Source organism: Crocodylus porosus, unplaced genomic scaffold (genome assembly GCF_001723895.1).
Source record: "Crocodylus porosus isolate Cpor-Errol unplaced genomic scaffold, CroPor_comp1, whole genome shotgun sequence".
NCBI classification, from domain to species: Eukaryota; Metazoa; Chordata; order Crocodylia; family Crocodylidae; genus Crocodylus; species Crocodylus porosus.
The window spans coordinates 12,876,904-12,894,551 of NW_017728932.1; the positions used below are offsets into that span (position 1 = coordinate 12,876,904).

The 17,648-nt window shown below is 43.7% G+C and overlaps 1 protein-coding gene across 3 annotated transcripts in view; it reads right to left on the minus strand.

The window, feature by feature from the left end:
• The window catches only part of AATF (apoptosis antagonizing transcription factor), a 72,483-nt gene that overhangs the window by 37,921 nt on the left and 16,914 nt on the right, over positions 1–17,648 (minus strand). For all 3 annotated transcript variants that reach the window (XM_019545639.1, XM_019545638.1, XM_019545640.1), the window contains exons 5-8: positions 5,435–5,549; positions 4,901–5,105; positions 3,935–4,099; positions 2,792–2,875 (exon numbers count right to left, since the gene is read on the minus strand). In XM_019545639.1, coding sequence (XP_019401184.1) covers positions 2,792–2,875; positions 3,935–4,099; positions 4,901–5,105; positions 5,435–5,549 — 569 coding nt within the window. The remainder of the gene's footprint in view (positions 1–2,791; positions 2,876–3,934; positions 4,100–4,900; positions 5,106–5,434; positions 5,550–17,648) is intronic.

Sequence of the window (17,648 nt, forward strand, 5' to 3'; positions counted from 1 at the left end):
TAGATATCTATCTATATAGATAGGCAGATCTCTCTCAGTATAGATACATATATATGTATTAGTGGTGTTAAAACACATTTTTCTGTGATTAAAATGAAATGCCACTGTATATATAGTTTTAATCATGGGAAAATGGGGATTTTGGGTTACTGTTTTTAATCCAGAAATTGGGGATTTTTTTTTTAAATCAGAGAAAACCAGGATCCCTGGTTATGACCATCTGAAAGAAAAATACATTCGCTGTATTGTCACCAGTCTATTGTAATGCACTCTACCCTTTCTGAATGCAACACTCAGCTCCAGCTTACTACCCTGACAAATAAAGGAAAGCACTTTATGAAACCAATTTAATTGGGAGGTGACAGAAAACATACAGCCATTTTCTTGAGCCTTATCACTGAATTGGCTTCAGCTCCAATCTCTGCCAAATCCCACTCAACAGAAGAAATTAACCAGGTCAGCGGAACAGGTGCTACGCTGTGTCTGTCAAGGGGCTGGCATCCCCACAATTACTTGCACACAATGAAGCGGTAATCTTTACAGATCATCTCTTCCAAGAAGCATATTGGGGACGGGAGGAGAAGAGAAGGCTGGAAGGGAGGGAGGGAGAAAGGATAAAAAAAGCAAGAAAGGAAAATGAATGTGTAGCTGCCTCGCGGCTCAGCAGATGTCTGTGCGTGATGTACGAGGCTAGGATAAGCTGTCGTAGCCTGCTGCCAGGGACTGGTAAGTGATTAAAGCCTCCACAGTCCTAAGCACCATATTTAGAGTCTATGGGGTTTCGAGACTTGCACCCATTCCTTGCTGTGCTGCCAGATGTTGTCGACTGCTCCCGCTCCTATTCACTGTGCGTGGGTGGCAGCAGTTGGTAAAGCGAGTAATGCAATCTGGAACGTTTCCGGAGATGCTGTACATTAAACGAGTGTCACCCATCATTCACCTCTGCAGAACGCTGAACCAACTCCAATTTGCTGCCACTTCCCTCTTGGGAAATGGCCAAGATACAGTTGTGCCTGGCAGACCCATTTGTTTTACTCAGGTGTTTCTCTTCCCTCAATGACCTCTATTAGTTTAAGTTTTAATTTAGATTAACCCCAGCACCCCAATTAACCAGTAAGGGGAAAAGCTAAGATGTGACTAGTCATAATTCTGGAATCAGAATTTATCGAAATTAAAATTATTAGCAGGGAGGAAGGGCCACTCAGTTACTGCTATTTTTCTTCCAAAACTTCACATTTCAGGGCCAATAAAATCCTGCTGTCCAGGCTGAAGCACTGCCAGTCAAAGCTATTTCCCCTTGTTCATTGCAGTAACTTATTAAGCTGGCTTAATTTGCAATATGCTCTTGTTACACACTTGGACTCTTACAGATGCGGGTAACATTTAATTCTCTCTCAATATTACCCGCATGGTATCTGGCACAGATCTTGCCTTCTAGTCATTGCTGCTGAAAAGCAAAGATTACCACTGTCTCCATGCGAAAGGCTCTGAAGAAGGATGGAAAGCCTCTGCCTGTCATGGAGATGCCATTCATCTCACACCAGCGCTAGGAAGCATGTTGTTATGGTAAATGCACTGTGCCAGGCAGAAGATTCAGGTCCCATTCCTGATCTGCAGTTGGCTGCCTTGAGCAGATTGCTTGCATGACCAGGTTTTCAAAAGTGTTCAGCCCTGTCCTAAACTCTGTCACTAGGACAGTCTAAGGAAAACTCCCATTGATCTCAACAGAAGCCACATTACAGCAATGCTAAAAACATGTAAAAACTGCACCCACCAGTTTCCCCATGCTCTCCCCAGCTATAAAATGTAAATAATGCATACTGACTTCACAAGTATGTTCTGTTTACTGGCCCAGACCCTGTACTTTTAAAGCCTATTAACCCTGAAAGCACTTAAATATTTCTGGCTGAATTAGTTATCATATCTTAGTCTGTAATTCCAGCCTCTTTCCCCATACTCCAATTGTCCCATGATTTTACCAGCAGGTCTAATGAACCGTTCAATTTAGAAATTTCCAGCTTTCTAATTTTATAATTGTATTTGTTTAGTCCTGATGTTAAAACTTTCTCTGAATCCTCATACGAACAGTAATTTTTTGGGCGCTGGGCCAGCACTTAATATAGCAAACCATATTCGTAAAACTACTGTAATTTTCATTGTGTTTTTTATGCCGCCGGCATTGTCCTTTGCTACACAAATTACAAACAATGATTCCCCACCCACCCCAGCCTGCTGCTTCAGGAGCACCGTGCAGTTTCTGTCTCTCCAAGAATTCCAAAAATAAAAAGCACTGGGATCAATCCAAGCCTAGTACAGCTTTGGAAGTTCAGTTGTATTTTCTATCTGCATGCATGTTAAACAACCTGTGTGTTGGGACAAGGGCAACTAATGTGCCATTGAGCAGCTACAGGAATTGCAGCTTTGATACACTCCCCTGCACAGAACTTTTTGGTTTCTTTTTTTAACTTGCAATGACTTCTGCCCTTTCTGGTCACCCTCATGGACCACAGGTTAAACAATCCTGACCCACATGGGTAGACTTGTTCTAATAAAGCTCAGCAGCACCTTACACCAGTGCTAGAAGAACGGAAAGACTGGGCTCAGATAGCTTGGCAGTCTGAAAAGTAAAACTTCAGGACGTCATAAAATACAGAGAAAAGGTAGAAATTACGTATGTTAAATCTAATAACAAATATTGGTTTTCTTCAGACAGAGGATCCGACTGCATTAACTCTAGAAGAGCCAAAAGCCAAGGAAAGCCATAAAACAGAACAGCTCTCCAGAAACCCACCTGGTGGTAAAAGTCATCATCATCAAAGATCTCTTCATCCACATCTTTCAGGTGTGTGTTGGATTTTGTTTGAGGAAGGACTTCCTAGAAGAGCAGTGACAATGTCTGTAAGGCCCATATGGGTGTATGTTCTAGACATCACATCTCAAGCAGACACAGAATTGCATCTTAATTCAAATTTAAAGCTCTATTTTCAACACATTCTTGTAGATTCTTCAATAAGTACAGTCTTGGTTCTTTTAGAAAGAGATGTCTAGCTAAATATACGAGGAAGTGGAAAGGACTCCAGAGAAAAGTGGTGGAAGCCCTACTGCTTGTGACATTTGAAGTAAAGCTTAACAAAAAGTAGTAGTAAGTATATAACAGAAAACTATCTTGTATTCACAAGTAATAATAGGATCCAGTAGGTCTTGTGCATCTCAAACATGGATGACAGCATGCCAAGCTTACAAATATTTAAAGGCATGTTGGGTGGATGTTAACATCTCCTATTATAACCTCATTGGGGTTTTTTTCTAGTTTAAGTATCTGATTATTAGAAGGATTTCGGCTGCAACAGAAAAAAGACTGCCGGTGTTAAAATCCCTTATTCTCAGCTAGGAAATGAGCACAAGTTATACAGAATCTGTCTCATTTACATTACTGCCCTTACATGCGTCTGACTGAATACATTTTTTAAATGTAGGGGAAATTTTCAAGTACAATAATTTTATGTTCTACTGCATCCTATATACTGACTTAAGAACAAGATTAGCAGGTATACCATAGTGCAATTTTTAGTCCCAAATTCCTGGGGCAACAATTTTAAAAGCTGCTATTCAGGGCCAAATTTTGCAGTGGTTTCCTTAAGGAACAGGATATGGGCTTTGTGACAGAGTCAATACCTATAGTAGAATCAAGGTAAAATATTGGCATAACCCCACCTTGAGTCTTGTACTGGCTACCAAGAACTGACATAGGAACCAATCCAATCATTGTGAAACAGAAGGGCAAAGCAGCTTAGTCCTTTTGGCCTATTAAAGATATTGTCACTCACCCACACTCTACACAAAAACAAAACATTACCCACTAAAAGCCCACATTAGTTCATTTGCAGAGTTTCATTACTGCCATAGCAGGAGTTTTATAAATAAAAATGCTTACCGAATTTCCAGGCAAAGATTCAGGGACTGGAGGAGATTCCTGCTCTGGCTTTCCAAGCACTCTGTACACCGATCGCTTGGTCTGTGTCCGTCGTAGCAATCTCTCTTTGTCCATCATAATATGATCAATCTGAGTCAAGACTGAACGCTCAAAGGCACTGAAACCCTGAAACAACATTAACTAGTGTCAGATAATGCAGAAAGCTGCTGCTCAAGGCAGCAATGTTCCTCTATCTTTCCATGTCAGTGGATAAGCAGACAGTGTTCCAAGCAGGAGGAGGAGGGCAAGCTTGGATTTTGTTTTTTTGTTGTAGGGGTGTTTGTTTTTTCTTTTTCCCTCTTGTAACTACTGACTTGAGGCAAGTTGAAAGCCTAACTTAATAGACTAGCTTCACCATTCAAGCTCAGAGAAACGTCTAAGTGATTAATATTAACCCCTTCATGTTGAGAACCCTGGATCTTCAGGCAAAACGAATTGCCAGCTGAATTCAAGTGCTCAGTTCTGTGTTTTTACAATAAATTATATGTCATTGGTTACTTTACAAGACACAAATAGCTAGTCGATTAGGAATTCAGAAATCATCATACTCAACCAACCTAGCCATCCTGTTTCCAGCAGTGACTGGCACCATGTGCTTCAGAGAAACATAGGAAAGCCCTGCAAAAGGTAGCTCTGAAATAACCTACCACTGGGGAAATTTTCTTCCTGACCCTCAACAGTAGAAGCTAGTTCATGCCCTTGAAGCCTCAAGGTTTATACCCATTTCCCAAACTCCCAGGAGCTGCTTTTTTTAGTTTGTTTCTATTCTGGATGGGAGGGGGTTGGGTTTTAATGCTTATTGTTGTAGCTATCGACTCAGTTTAAAATGGTCACAAATTGGATGTGAAATACTTGCTATTCCAAACATTTCTGGGAAATGAGACACACCAATGCACACAAACACATGCACTTGTGCCCCAGACTTGCCTTCCCCAGCTTTCCAGAAGCCAGTTTTGTCTTGTCATGCCACTTCTGCAGCGTGTTGTCCCGATACGTTCGGAAGTCAGCAAATCGCTTGGCCATGAATTCTGGATAGTCTTCCATCTCCAGCTTTCGCTTGGGTGGGCCTCGCCTCCTCTTTCGATCCTCACCTCCCATCTCTTCATCACTGCCACTGGGGATTTCATCATCACTAAAAACAAAAAGCAAAGCTCTACAAGCTGGCAAGCAAGAAACAACATCAGTTCTAGAGCTAGTCGCCTTTCTTCACAGATCAGGAATGAATGATGGGTAGTTAACAAATTTAGGATTCCCTCCCCTGCCAAAAAGTTACAAAACACATTTTCTGTGAAAATGAGGGGTCTACTAGTTTTCTGGGTGCAGTGGCTGTTTCTCAACTGCAACAAGAAATGAGAGAGAACAGATAAGATGGGAAAGTTTAGAAAGTTTGCATTTTGTTCTTCTTTAAAAAATTAGGGACTAGGTAGCCTACTGCAAGGCCCAGTCTTGTTCTCTATTTACCTCTCCACATCTGAGCGCTTTCCATCTACCAGATGCCTCGTGCCAGGATACTGATAAAACAGCTCATCCTGCAAGTCCACCAGTGTTCTCATCAATGCCTTCAGGGCTTTGTAACCTGCAGAGCAAGAGACGTCAGTGACATTTCCATGCAGATCTCCACTTCCAGTGGAAAAAAATTTACTTTGCAAGTTTCCAAGGAACAGGGAAGGGGAGGAGGGACATAAAGAAAGGAAACTGAATTCTTGCAAAACTACAACTAGTTGCTGTTTTCTGTGCTTACCAAACAGGCAGTGCCAGAAATAAAAATGTAGCTAAAATTAAGTGCAGCAAGATCTGATCTATAGGGAAAACTCCAACAACAACCTGGCAGATTTAGTGAAAGGATTCTGATCAGTCAAAACAGCACTGCAGGCTGAGTAGAGCAGTCTCCAGGACTGCCCAACAGGCCCCTTTCACAAATTCTAAGTTGTCTTAACAACAGAAGCAAAATTAAACAAGAAGAGGATCAATGCAAAATCCAAGGTTTGTTTTCAGGCAGCTCAGCACCTATTTCCCACGCCACCTCACAGCCCCAAGTACTGTAGGTGGCCCACCTATTAACAGCCAGCCAGACCTTCATAGTTGCCAACTTCTTTGTCCAGCTGTGCAACACAAAATGGCCAGCCCCTTGGCCTAAGAATCCAATCTCCAGATTGGAGATTGCGTATCAAACACAAATCCCAAGGGAAGGAGGGAGAGGGACTTCTCTCAGAGGTGCAGTCTCTCTCCTCAAAACAGTGCTTTGCATAGTAAATGGAGGAGCCTCCCAGAAAAACTCTTACCTATCCAGCTTTCATTCCTAATCCAGACCCCAGCCTTTCCTAACCCCTCTAGCCCAGCCTCAGAGACTTTCTGTACCTGAAGAAGGGTGACTGCACCCAAAAGCTTGCTAAGAACATTTTTCCAACTACTGAGTTGGTCTAAAAACAGATATCACATCTACTCAAAAAACCTTGCCTGCCCATTTATTTGGGAAAATGCAGAAGGCAAATGTTATGAGCACTAGTGCAAAGTTCTTGATGCTCTTGCTAGGCCACGACTTGCCAGCTCTACTGTACAGTTGTGCTGCTTGCACTTGTTTCTGGACTGAACACCTTCAACATGAAGAGAACAAAAAAGCAGACCACTAGATCCCAATGGAGAATGGCTAAAATACCATCCACCTGAGATTTCTGGCACTTGCCAATACAACCAAGCAAAATCCTGGTGTCCCAAGAGCTGCTCAAGCCTGTGACACCTTTCCACGGGGTCAGCACTTCAGCAAGCTCTGTTCCCTCCTGCCACAGCAAAGCTGTTTCTGGTACCCAAGGAAGCCCATTTAAAACTAGCTTGGATCTTTTTACTTAACACTCCAGTTTGCCATTCAAATGTTCCCTAAGAAACACAGCTGAGACATAATCCAAGTATCCCCGTTATCAATCCCATGCCTGCATCTCAAGGCCATTCTTTCTCTCTTGACAGCCACAAAACAGACAAGTCACTGGAACTACCCCACTTTATACCAGCTGAGGATGCCTCAACCTGCCCATTTGCAACCGGGGACACACAGCAGAAGGTGGTGGGGAAGTCAGAAGGATGCATTTGACTTTTTATTCTAATGGAGGACACACAACCCATGGAGAGAGTAAGCAGCAAACCTTCATCAGCCGCCTGAAAGCAAGGCAAGCGCAAACCAGCCCAGATGGACAGGGGTCTCAATCTCTTGCATGTTCCCACTGCCGATATTGCTCGGTTGTCACAGCGCTCAGATAAATTACAGCCCGACCTCAGTCACAGTAATGTCAAGGAGAAGACACTACTAAGATTTTTGTTGCAGATCAGCAGTTACACTCATCCTCCTCCCATACATGGCTCATTATAGATACATTTTGACAGCTGTTCTATATAAACCTATTAACGGATTAGGTTGCTATACTTGTAAAACAGTCGTGTGTGAGCATCAAAACAATTCTGAGAGACAAATAGACAAAAGCCCTTAAAAATGCATCTGTGGTATGTGTTTGAAGCTAGGGCATAATTTGCAAGAGGCAAGTGCCCCCACCCTGAGTGCACAGCTTAAAGCGGCAAAATCTTTTCCACTGCCTGCAACACAGCTAAATGTCCCCAGAGCTTCTGAACCTGTTTATTTTCTACCCACTGCCTCCCCTCCAGCAGCAATGCTAATGCACCCCAGGCGGCTTTGATCCCGTCAATTATAGCTGGAGTAGCACTCCAACTCTTGTGGGGTGTATCAGGGCCATTGCAAACGGGCAAGGAATAAAGACAGGCTCGTGCTCCCTCAGGATAGGAGACCTGGACCCCAACAGAAGTGGGGGTGGGAAGCAATTTCGTTTGGAGCGAAGGGGTGGGGAGGGCATGGCAGACAATGACCATGTGTCTATCCAGGTGGGAGGGCTAATTATTCCAGGCACTGGCTTGATCATGAGCCTCTTACAGCTGGATAATTTCCATGCTTTCGATCCTTGTGTATTTAATGGTATTATTGGATAGGGCTCTTGGTGTTACTAGCGGGTGCTTAAGTGTGCTATAAACTCAGCTTTGCACGCTGGTATCATCACTCTTGATCCTGCCCTGTCTTTTCCACCTCGACATTTAACTCAGAGATGAGCTGTTTCTCTGCAAGATTTTTTTCCCCCTCAGCTCCTTGCCTTACTTTTGTCCAGTTTCTTTTCAAGAAAGGACCATTCGGTCTTAAGAATAAAGAGCGGGCATAAGCTGAATAGGTTTGCTAACTGGGCCATTTTAAAAAGGAAGCAAATCCTTTTGGTGCACTGTTTCTAACAGATTGCTTGGGATTTATTTTGTAAAGGCTGCTCCTGGCCTGGAATGGACAACTGATGTGGAGAGGAACGGCAAGCAGACTCCTCTTAAGCACCGAGTGCAGTGGGGCTGGACCCAATGGTCTGTAAGGTCCCTTCCAGCCTCTACAAACTATGAAAACTCCAACAAGGTAAAGAAATCCCCTGCCTTCACACAGGTTCAAACCTCCCTGAAAACTCTCATTTCCTGCTTCATAAGAAATAAAGGAAAGCGTCCAAAAATGCACTAGTGAGTGTGGAAAGCGCCTCACAACTGGTCCCCCCAGAATGTGAGCAACAGGAGTGCAGACCTGACCATTATGAGTGGGTCCCCCCCACTTTGACATGGAAGAAGGCAGACAACAGGAAGTCTTGGCTCTTTTTAATGCCCAGAGGTTTTTTGAGTCAAAATACCCATAACACAGTTTTAGTAAGTGAAAGAACATAGGCAAGACACACTGCACTGTGCACAAAGAAGTTTTTGTGGCCTAAGTAATGGTCCTGAATCCCTAATGTCAGCAGTTTACTTCTTGGAGCTACTGCACCTGTTCTCTGACAGCATCAGGGCCTGTGTGCACTGTGTTTGGGTGAATAACATGGGTGAATACACCTTTTTCTTCCTGCTACCACCCTTCTGCTCCAGTAGCATCCCCACTTACACCCAATGGTTAGCAATTCTGCCATAGACAGAGCAGTGAGAGAATAGCCCGACGTTTCCTCATGTGAAATTTGGAGGCACATTACATTTTCCAGAAAAAGCAGCCTCTTCCAGTAAGTCTTAGCTAAATCCTGCATCTTTTAATTAATTCACATAATCTCACCAAGGCAAGCACTATACCCTGTTGAATGTCAGGCATCTCCATGAGGGCTGTATAAACTACTCCCATGTCCATGCTAGAGCACAAGCCATTCATGACAAGTCTTCAAATGACCATGCTCATTTGCAGAAGTGATTTCTTGGTGTCCTACATAAAGAGGCTGAATCCAGAAGGCCCTTTACAGAGCTCTGATACAGGCACAGAAAGTAACAAGCTTCTTTTGAAAGTTTAGGATCCATAACACAGGGTCCGTGCAAAACGGTACACCACGCAAGACAGGGCTGCTGGGATAGAAAAGCACTCAACCATCTCTCCCACTGCCACTTGCTCAGTCTAAAACTGCCGTAAGATACTGAGTGGGATGCGGGGCCAGAGGAAACATTTACAGCTGCCATGTGAACAAGTGAAACATATTCCGAACACAACATCCAGATTAAATTGGAATCCTAAGAACATCTAGAGTGAGAGGCCAACTTATAAGAGTCCCTTTTAAGGGTCCGTGTAAGCCCCTTTATTTTGTGCATGAGAGTAAAAAAGTTGTTCCAGATCCAGAAGACAGCATATCAATCCACCAAGAAAGCCGGGAGCCAATATCAGTAAATCAAAGTGTGCCTTTCTGTTAATACTCTCTCATATGTTCTCATTTTATACATCCCTTCACCCAGTCAGAAGGTAGCCCTGGAGTATTTAAGCTCCATTCAGGAATAGTACTGCCATGTATCAAAGTGTCAAGAGACCCACCAGAGATGAAATCTGTCCTGCTGCTCTCACACCACAAGAATCAATTTTGTCAATGCCAGTGGTTACAGGCAAGCTGGCTGTGTTGCTGGGTGCTGCCCACATTGCGGCACTTGTTCCTGGATGAAGGATAACCAATGCCAGCCAGACGTGCTTTTGCCAGCCGACTTGAAAGTCAGCATGCAGACAGCATTTCCACTGTAGTGGAGACTAGAGGTACAGCTAAATTTGAGCCAGATGCAGGACAATGGCTTCTTTGCTCTTGTGTCACCACAAATAGGTACCGAGGGAAAGCTCCCTATACAGAAAAATATCTATTCTCTTCTCTCTTGGCCCACTACAGATGAGACCTTGATTCATCCCCTTGCCATTACAAAGAGCGGAGGCAACTGTGAATGGGGGGCACTTCAACACCACTGAGGCAGGAGCTAAAAGTATAAGCAAAGACCAGGGGTATAGGTTACAGCCATGTTGGTCTAAGGACATAGGCAGGCAAGGTTCTTTGGGTAAATCCAGTATCTTTTATTAAACCAACTCAAAAAAGTATAAGCAAAGGGCAGATTCTCACTGGTATTTCAGTGCCTAAAGATGCAGGCAGCTGCACTAGGAGATGTCCAAAACAGGCCCAAGAGCCCATCTCTTCTCATCCCTATTTTGATGCATCTTATGGGGCGACATCAGCATATTCCTGACAAGTTCTTCTGATTTCGGATATGAAGTTCGCAGAGTAAGATCCAGAAAGCCTGTGGCAAAACTCCCAGGCCTTCACTCCCCAGAGAGTACACGGACTATGAAAGTGTTCCAGACATGCTGCTGGAAACAGCCTGGAGCCTCCAGGGTAAAGGCAAACTTAGTCTCAAGCACAAGATGCTGGTTAAATTGCACTGACAGCATTCTCTGCCCAAATAAGCTGAGAAGTGGGACTAGCTCCAGAAGGGAAGGGAGGGGTGTAGAGGATCTGCCTTATATCCAGGTACTGCGAATAAGGCAAGGAGCCAAGAGTTTGAAGATGTGAATTCTGTTCTCTGCTAGGGTACAGCCTTCCTGTATGACAGCTTTGTGCCTCAGCTACCCTCTCTGTAAAATGGAGATAATGATACTTCCCAAGATAGGTCCATTAGTGCTGATGAGCACTCGGGTACTACAGTCACCTGAATCCTACGGAAACAATGAAAAAAATGAATCTCCGTTCTATGAAGATGGGGGTAGGGAAAACCATTTCTTGGAGAGCAAGTTCACCACAGAGGATTATTTTCTACATCAATGGCTATATAGGCCATTACTATACTGAAATAAGCATGAGACATAATACAGTGAGAACACTAGCAATTTCTCTAGTTTAAATTTAACACCGAAACACACACGCACACGCACACACACACACACACACACACACAGAGTGACTCAGGTTTTCAATTTTACATACGACTTTGCAGAGACCTAATGTGTTTAGAGAGTAAGACACGGTCAGTCTCGAGCCTGATTCTGCCTGTATGCAGGACCCTGATGAAGCTCAAAGGTCTGCACATGAAGTTTCCTGCAGGACTGGTTGGGATCATATACTACACATGATGCAGTGAGCAAGGGGAAAGCAGTAGGGAGCCAGTGGGGTGAGGAAGGGTGAAAGTTCCCGTGATAAGATCATGCAAGTTGTAACTGGTAGTTCATCCACTTCATATCTACACGCACAAACACAACACAATGTAGTAGGGTAAAAGCAGAGTGGTTTAATGGCCAAAACACTAGACTGGAGATCAGGGCTCCCTGCTCACCTGCTAGCAAGCTGTGTGACCAGGAGCACATCACTTCACCTCCGAGTCAGCTTCTCTTCTTGGCCTTATTTTGTCTTGACTATTGCAACTATAAGTTGTAGGGACAACCCCTCCCGCTCTGTGCCTATCCCAAAACCAAAGGGTTTCACAGCACTGACAAAGCACAAATAACGTACATGCACACTGCAATCGCGTCTTGCATCCATACAAATGAATGCTAACATACACCTGGAAATTATCACAATAAACAAACTCCTATGCACATGCATGCTGTACCCAAATGTAAAGCCTCTAGATTAAAATTTACTATCAGTAAACAGAGATTATCCATTTATCTGCACTCAGTCACATCTGGGTATTCAGCATTGTAAAAATATTACAGGCACAAACAGTTTTAATTTTCCATGTACCCAAAGAGAGCACAGCTAGCGCACAGACAATGTTAGTCAACGCACATTTTTAAACTTTGATTCTTTTACCAGATGCTAAGCCACCAAATAAAGGAGGAAAAAAAATTGGAAACATGCTATGTTCCCATTCCACAAAAGATGAAAAGCACCTCACATGTCTGCATTATATTTATTAACATTTAAAATAAAAAAAAGTAGCTTGATTTTTTTTAACTAATTTGTTACTGAAACAAAGTAGCTTATCAGGTGTTTATCTGAACCTTTGGATTAAGAGAATATTTTCACTCCTTTCAAATGACTCTAGGACTGGAGTTAAACTATAGGTCAAAATGACACTCAATACATTGGCCCGAGAACAATACTTCTCATTCAAATCCACAAGCCAGCCACTTGCACTAGTCATCCCCAGCAATTAATCCCCCAAGAAACACGTTTGATTAAATCTTTTCAAGCAAATCCTTTGCTTTGCTTTTGTTAGTTCACTTCTTGTCAACATCTATTAAAATATGCCTTTAATTCTCCCACAATCTTAAAAAACACCGATTCCACTGTCTTCAACTTTAATCAACTGTATGGCCGGCATTTTTCATTTCATAATAATGTGCTGTTTGGAATTCAAGAGGCAGGCTCAACATCAATCATTCGGCAAGAATTTTTCCACTGCAATAAATATGCAAATGAGGAAAGCCAGTCAGTCGTATTTCAGGCCCGACTTGCTAGTGTTTTAAAAAAGACACAAATTTATTAATTGCCGTTGGCCAGCGGAATCCTATTACTTTGGGCATTGATTACAAAGCTGTGTGAGTGATTATTGTGCAACTCGCGGGCTATCCAGGCATGAGGAAAAATTATTAAAGCAAGGCAGAGATTATCAACTCAGAATAACAATAAGCCTTAACATTTTAGGCCTCTAACTTCTTCAACAAAGAATTACGCCAAAGCTCCACTGTATCATAATTCCGAAGTCTGTCAGTATTACTGTTGGAGCTTGTTCTGTATTCCCCACAGCAGAACAATGTTAGCAGCCAGGGGAAGGACAAACACCCTACAGGTTACACGTGCCTTAACATGGAGCCTTTGGACAATCGTTTTTGCATTTTTCCCAACAACGCGGCCAAGTCTAAATAGAGCAAGGACACTATGACATATCCGAGACTCCCCATCTTGAGGATATCTTGGTAGCAGCTTCACTGCATACTGGGTTAACCTGTACTACCCCTCCACCCCGCAAAAAAAACAACAACAAAGGGGTAATGCAAAAAGCAGCACCTAGCACAGCCAGCTATAGCTGACTTAAGAGTCTTGACACAATCCTTGGTGTCTGATGTTTCAAAGGTGCTGAGTAGATGTGCACCTATCTCCCGTGGGCTTTACTGAAACTATCAGCCCTTGGGACAACCTCCATCCCTGTGTTTGTGAATCAGGCCCGAGGTGCTTTGGAATATAATGGAAGTTATCCAGCACAAGTGTTTGGTTTCTGAAATAAAGAGCATCATCAAATGACAGGCCATACGAAGAGAGGCTGAAAAACACAGAGAGAAGAGAAGACTTGGAGGGGACTTGGTGGCAGCCTATTAAGTATATAAAGGGTGCAATATCAGGGCCTGGAGAAGCAGCTGTTCACCAAGGCACCCCAGGGGAAGACAAGGAACAATGGACATAAACTGCTAGAAGATAGCTCCAGACTAGACATAAGGAAAATGTGCTTTATGGTTTGTGTCCAGGGTCTAGAACAGACTCCCCCCAGAGGTGGTACAATAACTTACCCTGGAGATCTTCAGAAAACATCTAGATGCATTGCTCACCTTGTTGGGGTCATCTGACCCCAACAGTCTTTTCTGCCTAAATGCAGGGGGACTGGACCTGATGATCTTGTGAGGTCCCTTCCAGTCCCTAACATCTATGAATCTATGACAGTGGGAGAAATTCAGCCCTCTCCAAAGGGCCAGCTGAAGGTCTGCTCACATTTAAGCTCAATGGCTGACTTCAATGAGATTCAAGCAATGTACACCCCTCATGTGGGACCTCTGCAGAGGGGAATTTCACTCACTGGGCACAAAGGATCCAGTGCTGCAGTGTCCCATTCACATAAGGAGTCCTACTGATCTCCATGGAGTTACACCAATGGATAATTTAGCCCCTTGATTCCCATGTTACTCATAGGACTGAGGAGAGCATAACCACACAAGGGAGCAGCTCAGGAAAAAAATCATTTAAAACATTCAAGTGAAAAAGAACTTCAATGTTAGGGGAGGAAGAAAGTAACAGAAACACTTAAAAATGAGGTTCATGCTCCATTGCCTCAATCCTGCCACCACGGTTTGAAATCACCCTGGACAGGGTGCAGACAGGTCTTGTAAGAAATTCAATGTTAAAAAAATGGGTGTTTTGCAAGACCGCAAACCTAAAGGAGGCAATGCTGCACAGAGGCCCACTTGGCCAGGAAACCCTACACTCGTGAGCATGTACAAGGAGGGAACAGGAAATGTGGAACTCCACAGACATGTAGACTGTAAGGTCAAAAGATCACCCATACCAACCTCCTGTGAAAGACTGAAAAATTAAACCACGTTTACCAAGGCAAGCAACAAGTTGGCTGCCTCTGAGCTTTTCTCTCAATGGAATCGATCGCCAATTGATCTGAGTTAGTGACAATATTTGCACGTGCTGGCTCGGATGCTTCGCAAGCCTGTGCCCTGGAACAAAGGTCCATGAAGCATCCAGGGAGGCATATACAAGTGTGTGTGTCAACTCCAATTAAACGGCCTCTCAGGTACCTTGTGAGGAGCTTGAATGTAGACACATCCTTCACGTGTGCAGAACAAGAACGTACTATGCAAATGCTGTCAGGGTTCAAATGCAGCAGGTTAGCAACTAGCATTCCTCCTGGTATCCTCCACCTCCTGATCTAGAACTTACTTAAAACACCAATTGAGAACACCAACGCTGCCCACCAGATGTGATCAGGAAGGTAAGTAATCCCCTCGTTTTTTGTCACTTCACAGCAGCAAAAATCTGCCATTGCTTTCTGTGCATCACTGATTGTTTTTCAATAGCCCCTAGCATTGTACCAACTACTCCATAGCTTCAGCGCCTTCTAGCAGAGAATCACCAGTCCCTTTATCAACAGTAATGGATCACGCCAGGGTGGCCGACCTGTAAGACATGCTGCAAGAGGCATGGACAGCCTCTGTATGTGGCACAAGGTAGATCGGGGAGGGAGGGGACAGGTAGCACAGCAGCAGAAAGGACAGGAAACTGAAGGCAGAGCAGCAGATTGGGCAGGGAGCAGAGCAGCAGACTGGGCAGGGAACGGGGATCAAAACAGCACCTGCAGAGGGTGCCAGCTAATTTGCAGCACACCTGCCAAAAAGGTTAGCACCCACTGGATTATGCCGCAAGACACCTAGCCTAGGTCCCCTCTCCTGCCATATGCAAGCAAAACCCTGCACCTCCCATGAACTCACCACAGGGTCATAGCCTATGTTTCCATTCCCAGTGGAAGCATTCACTCGCTCCAATATATCTTAGATATTTAAGGTTTTCCCAGTGCAATCCCACAAAGAAAAAAGAAATGAATAGTCTGAAACTGCAATGTTACTTCCATTTTGCACGCGTGCTTCTGTGCTGGATGGCTGCCTCATGGTATGTGACAACTGTCACTCTTAGTGATTCTAATTCTCAACATCACCACCCCAACAACACATCAGTTGGAAAAATAATACATAATAAATTAACTGATTTAGCACCCACCGAAGTCAAAGACTTTCACTGTCTGCAAAAGAGTCATGTCCACAAAGAGAGCTATAGGAGACATACAATCAGATAAAGGGAGGGGGGGAAATGGAATTTTGGGGCTTATTGACCTTATGTGCATCGTTTTAAATCAAATTCAGTGTTACACGATTTGTTGAGCACAAAGTTTGTTATTCACAGGATTTCTGGAAAAACATGTCGGCTGAGCTATGTGTTTTAAGTGGCTCAGTTCAGACTACATTAATTGCTTATACCCAAACCTGGAAAAAAGTTCATCCCGTGTATGCACGTTCATGACTCTCCTTAACATATTCAAGGCAAGAATGTCTCCGAATCCATGATCCCACTTCACGCTGACATCTTGTAACCAGAGGCAAATCACCTAACCTCCTTACCTCAGTTTCCCCAGCTCTATAATTTGATATGTGCCCATGAGTCCATCAAGAGCTAAGATCACAAGAAGTCAGTCATTTCCTATTTCACTTTTAACACATTTAGCTGTAAGTAGACATTAATTAAAAAAAACAAAAAAAAAGATAAGCTGGGTCTCTAACTCCCCCAAGCTCCTCTGAAAAATCCTAGTTCACGTGAATATGGGCAGACAAGGTTCTTCGGGTCTGCCTATGCCCTTAGACCAACACGGCTATAACCAACACCCTGCATCCATTTGAATATACTATGAACACATATTTACTATCAGTACTATACTGGTTGTAAATATATATTTAATGCCAACAAAAAGCAGGGAGGTCTGAGTTGAGGGCACAAAACAACAGGAGGGGAGGTAAGTATTTTGCCAGGGCATGCGCATCAACTGTCTTCTACAGAAAGTGCAGCAAGATCTTTAATATCAAAATAGAGGAAATGGGACCTGCAGTATGACTCTTACTCCGTAAACTGCATGGTACTCAAGTTAGCTAGATACTCTGGGTCAGGGGAACGTGTATGATCAGCTCCTGAACTGTGTACATGCTAAGATGTTCTGTGCAGGGATAGGGAAGCTCATCTGCCCCAACAGGTCAGTAGCAGAAAATTCACTGGAAATTTACTACTAACTTCAATGGAGTGGGAATAAGAAAACCAGACAACCCCCCGCCTACCCCCCCAAGATGTCCAGCGAGAACAGACTGACCAGGCAACACACTGCAGTATGAATGGTTTGGTATGCTGCAACACCACTCATCTTGCATACCAAAGGCCTTATACAGAAAGGTGCTGAATACTCTTCGGTCTCACTGAAAATAATCAAGTGAAGAGGCTCTGCTCCTTGCACAGCTAGGCTTTGACATGGGAACACAAGACCCTCTGCATACTTCCCGACAGCCTGCACCCTTCTTGGAGCAGGGACTGCCAGCACCCTGGCCTCGAGAAGTGAAGCACCAGAGCCATTTAAATGCAATCTGCCTGCATTGCTGGCTCATGATGAATTAGAAATACCTTCCCTTTTTTTAAAATTTGCTTCTGGACTTTCTGTCTTCTACATGACAGCACTAAAGAAACTGGGGAGGGAAAGGGGGGCAGAACCTAGGTCCTGCTTGCCTCAGAGTGCACAAGGGGTTATAAAAGACCCACCTGCACCTCCACCCACATAGTGATTTAACAGAACAGCCTTCCTTTGAGTTTAGGTGCTCAACCAAGCAAGGTTGACTCCAATGAGAAAAGGTTAACTGAAGATGAATTAAACCAGTTCAGCATGCTGGAGATTGTGGCTTTGTTGCAATTGGGATGACTCCCCTCCCAGCCCGAGTGCTGCACAATCTAATATAAAAGAACAGTTAAGAGGTGAGAGATGCCTTCGCTAACAAAATAGAACTCCACCGGTCAAGACCATCCATTCAGATGTTCACTCAGAAAAGCAAGGAGAAACCCTCAGTCCAGGAACC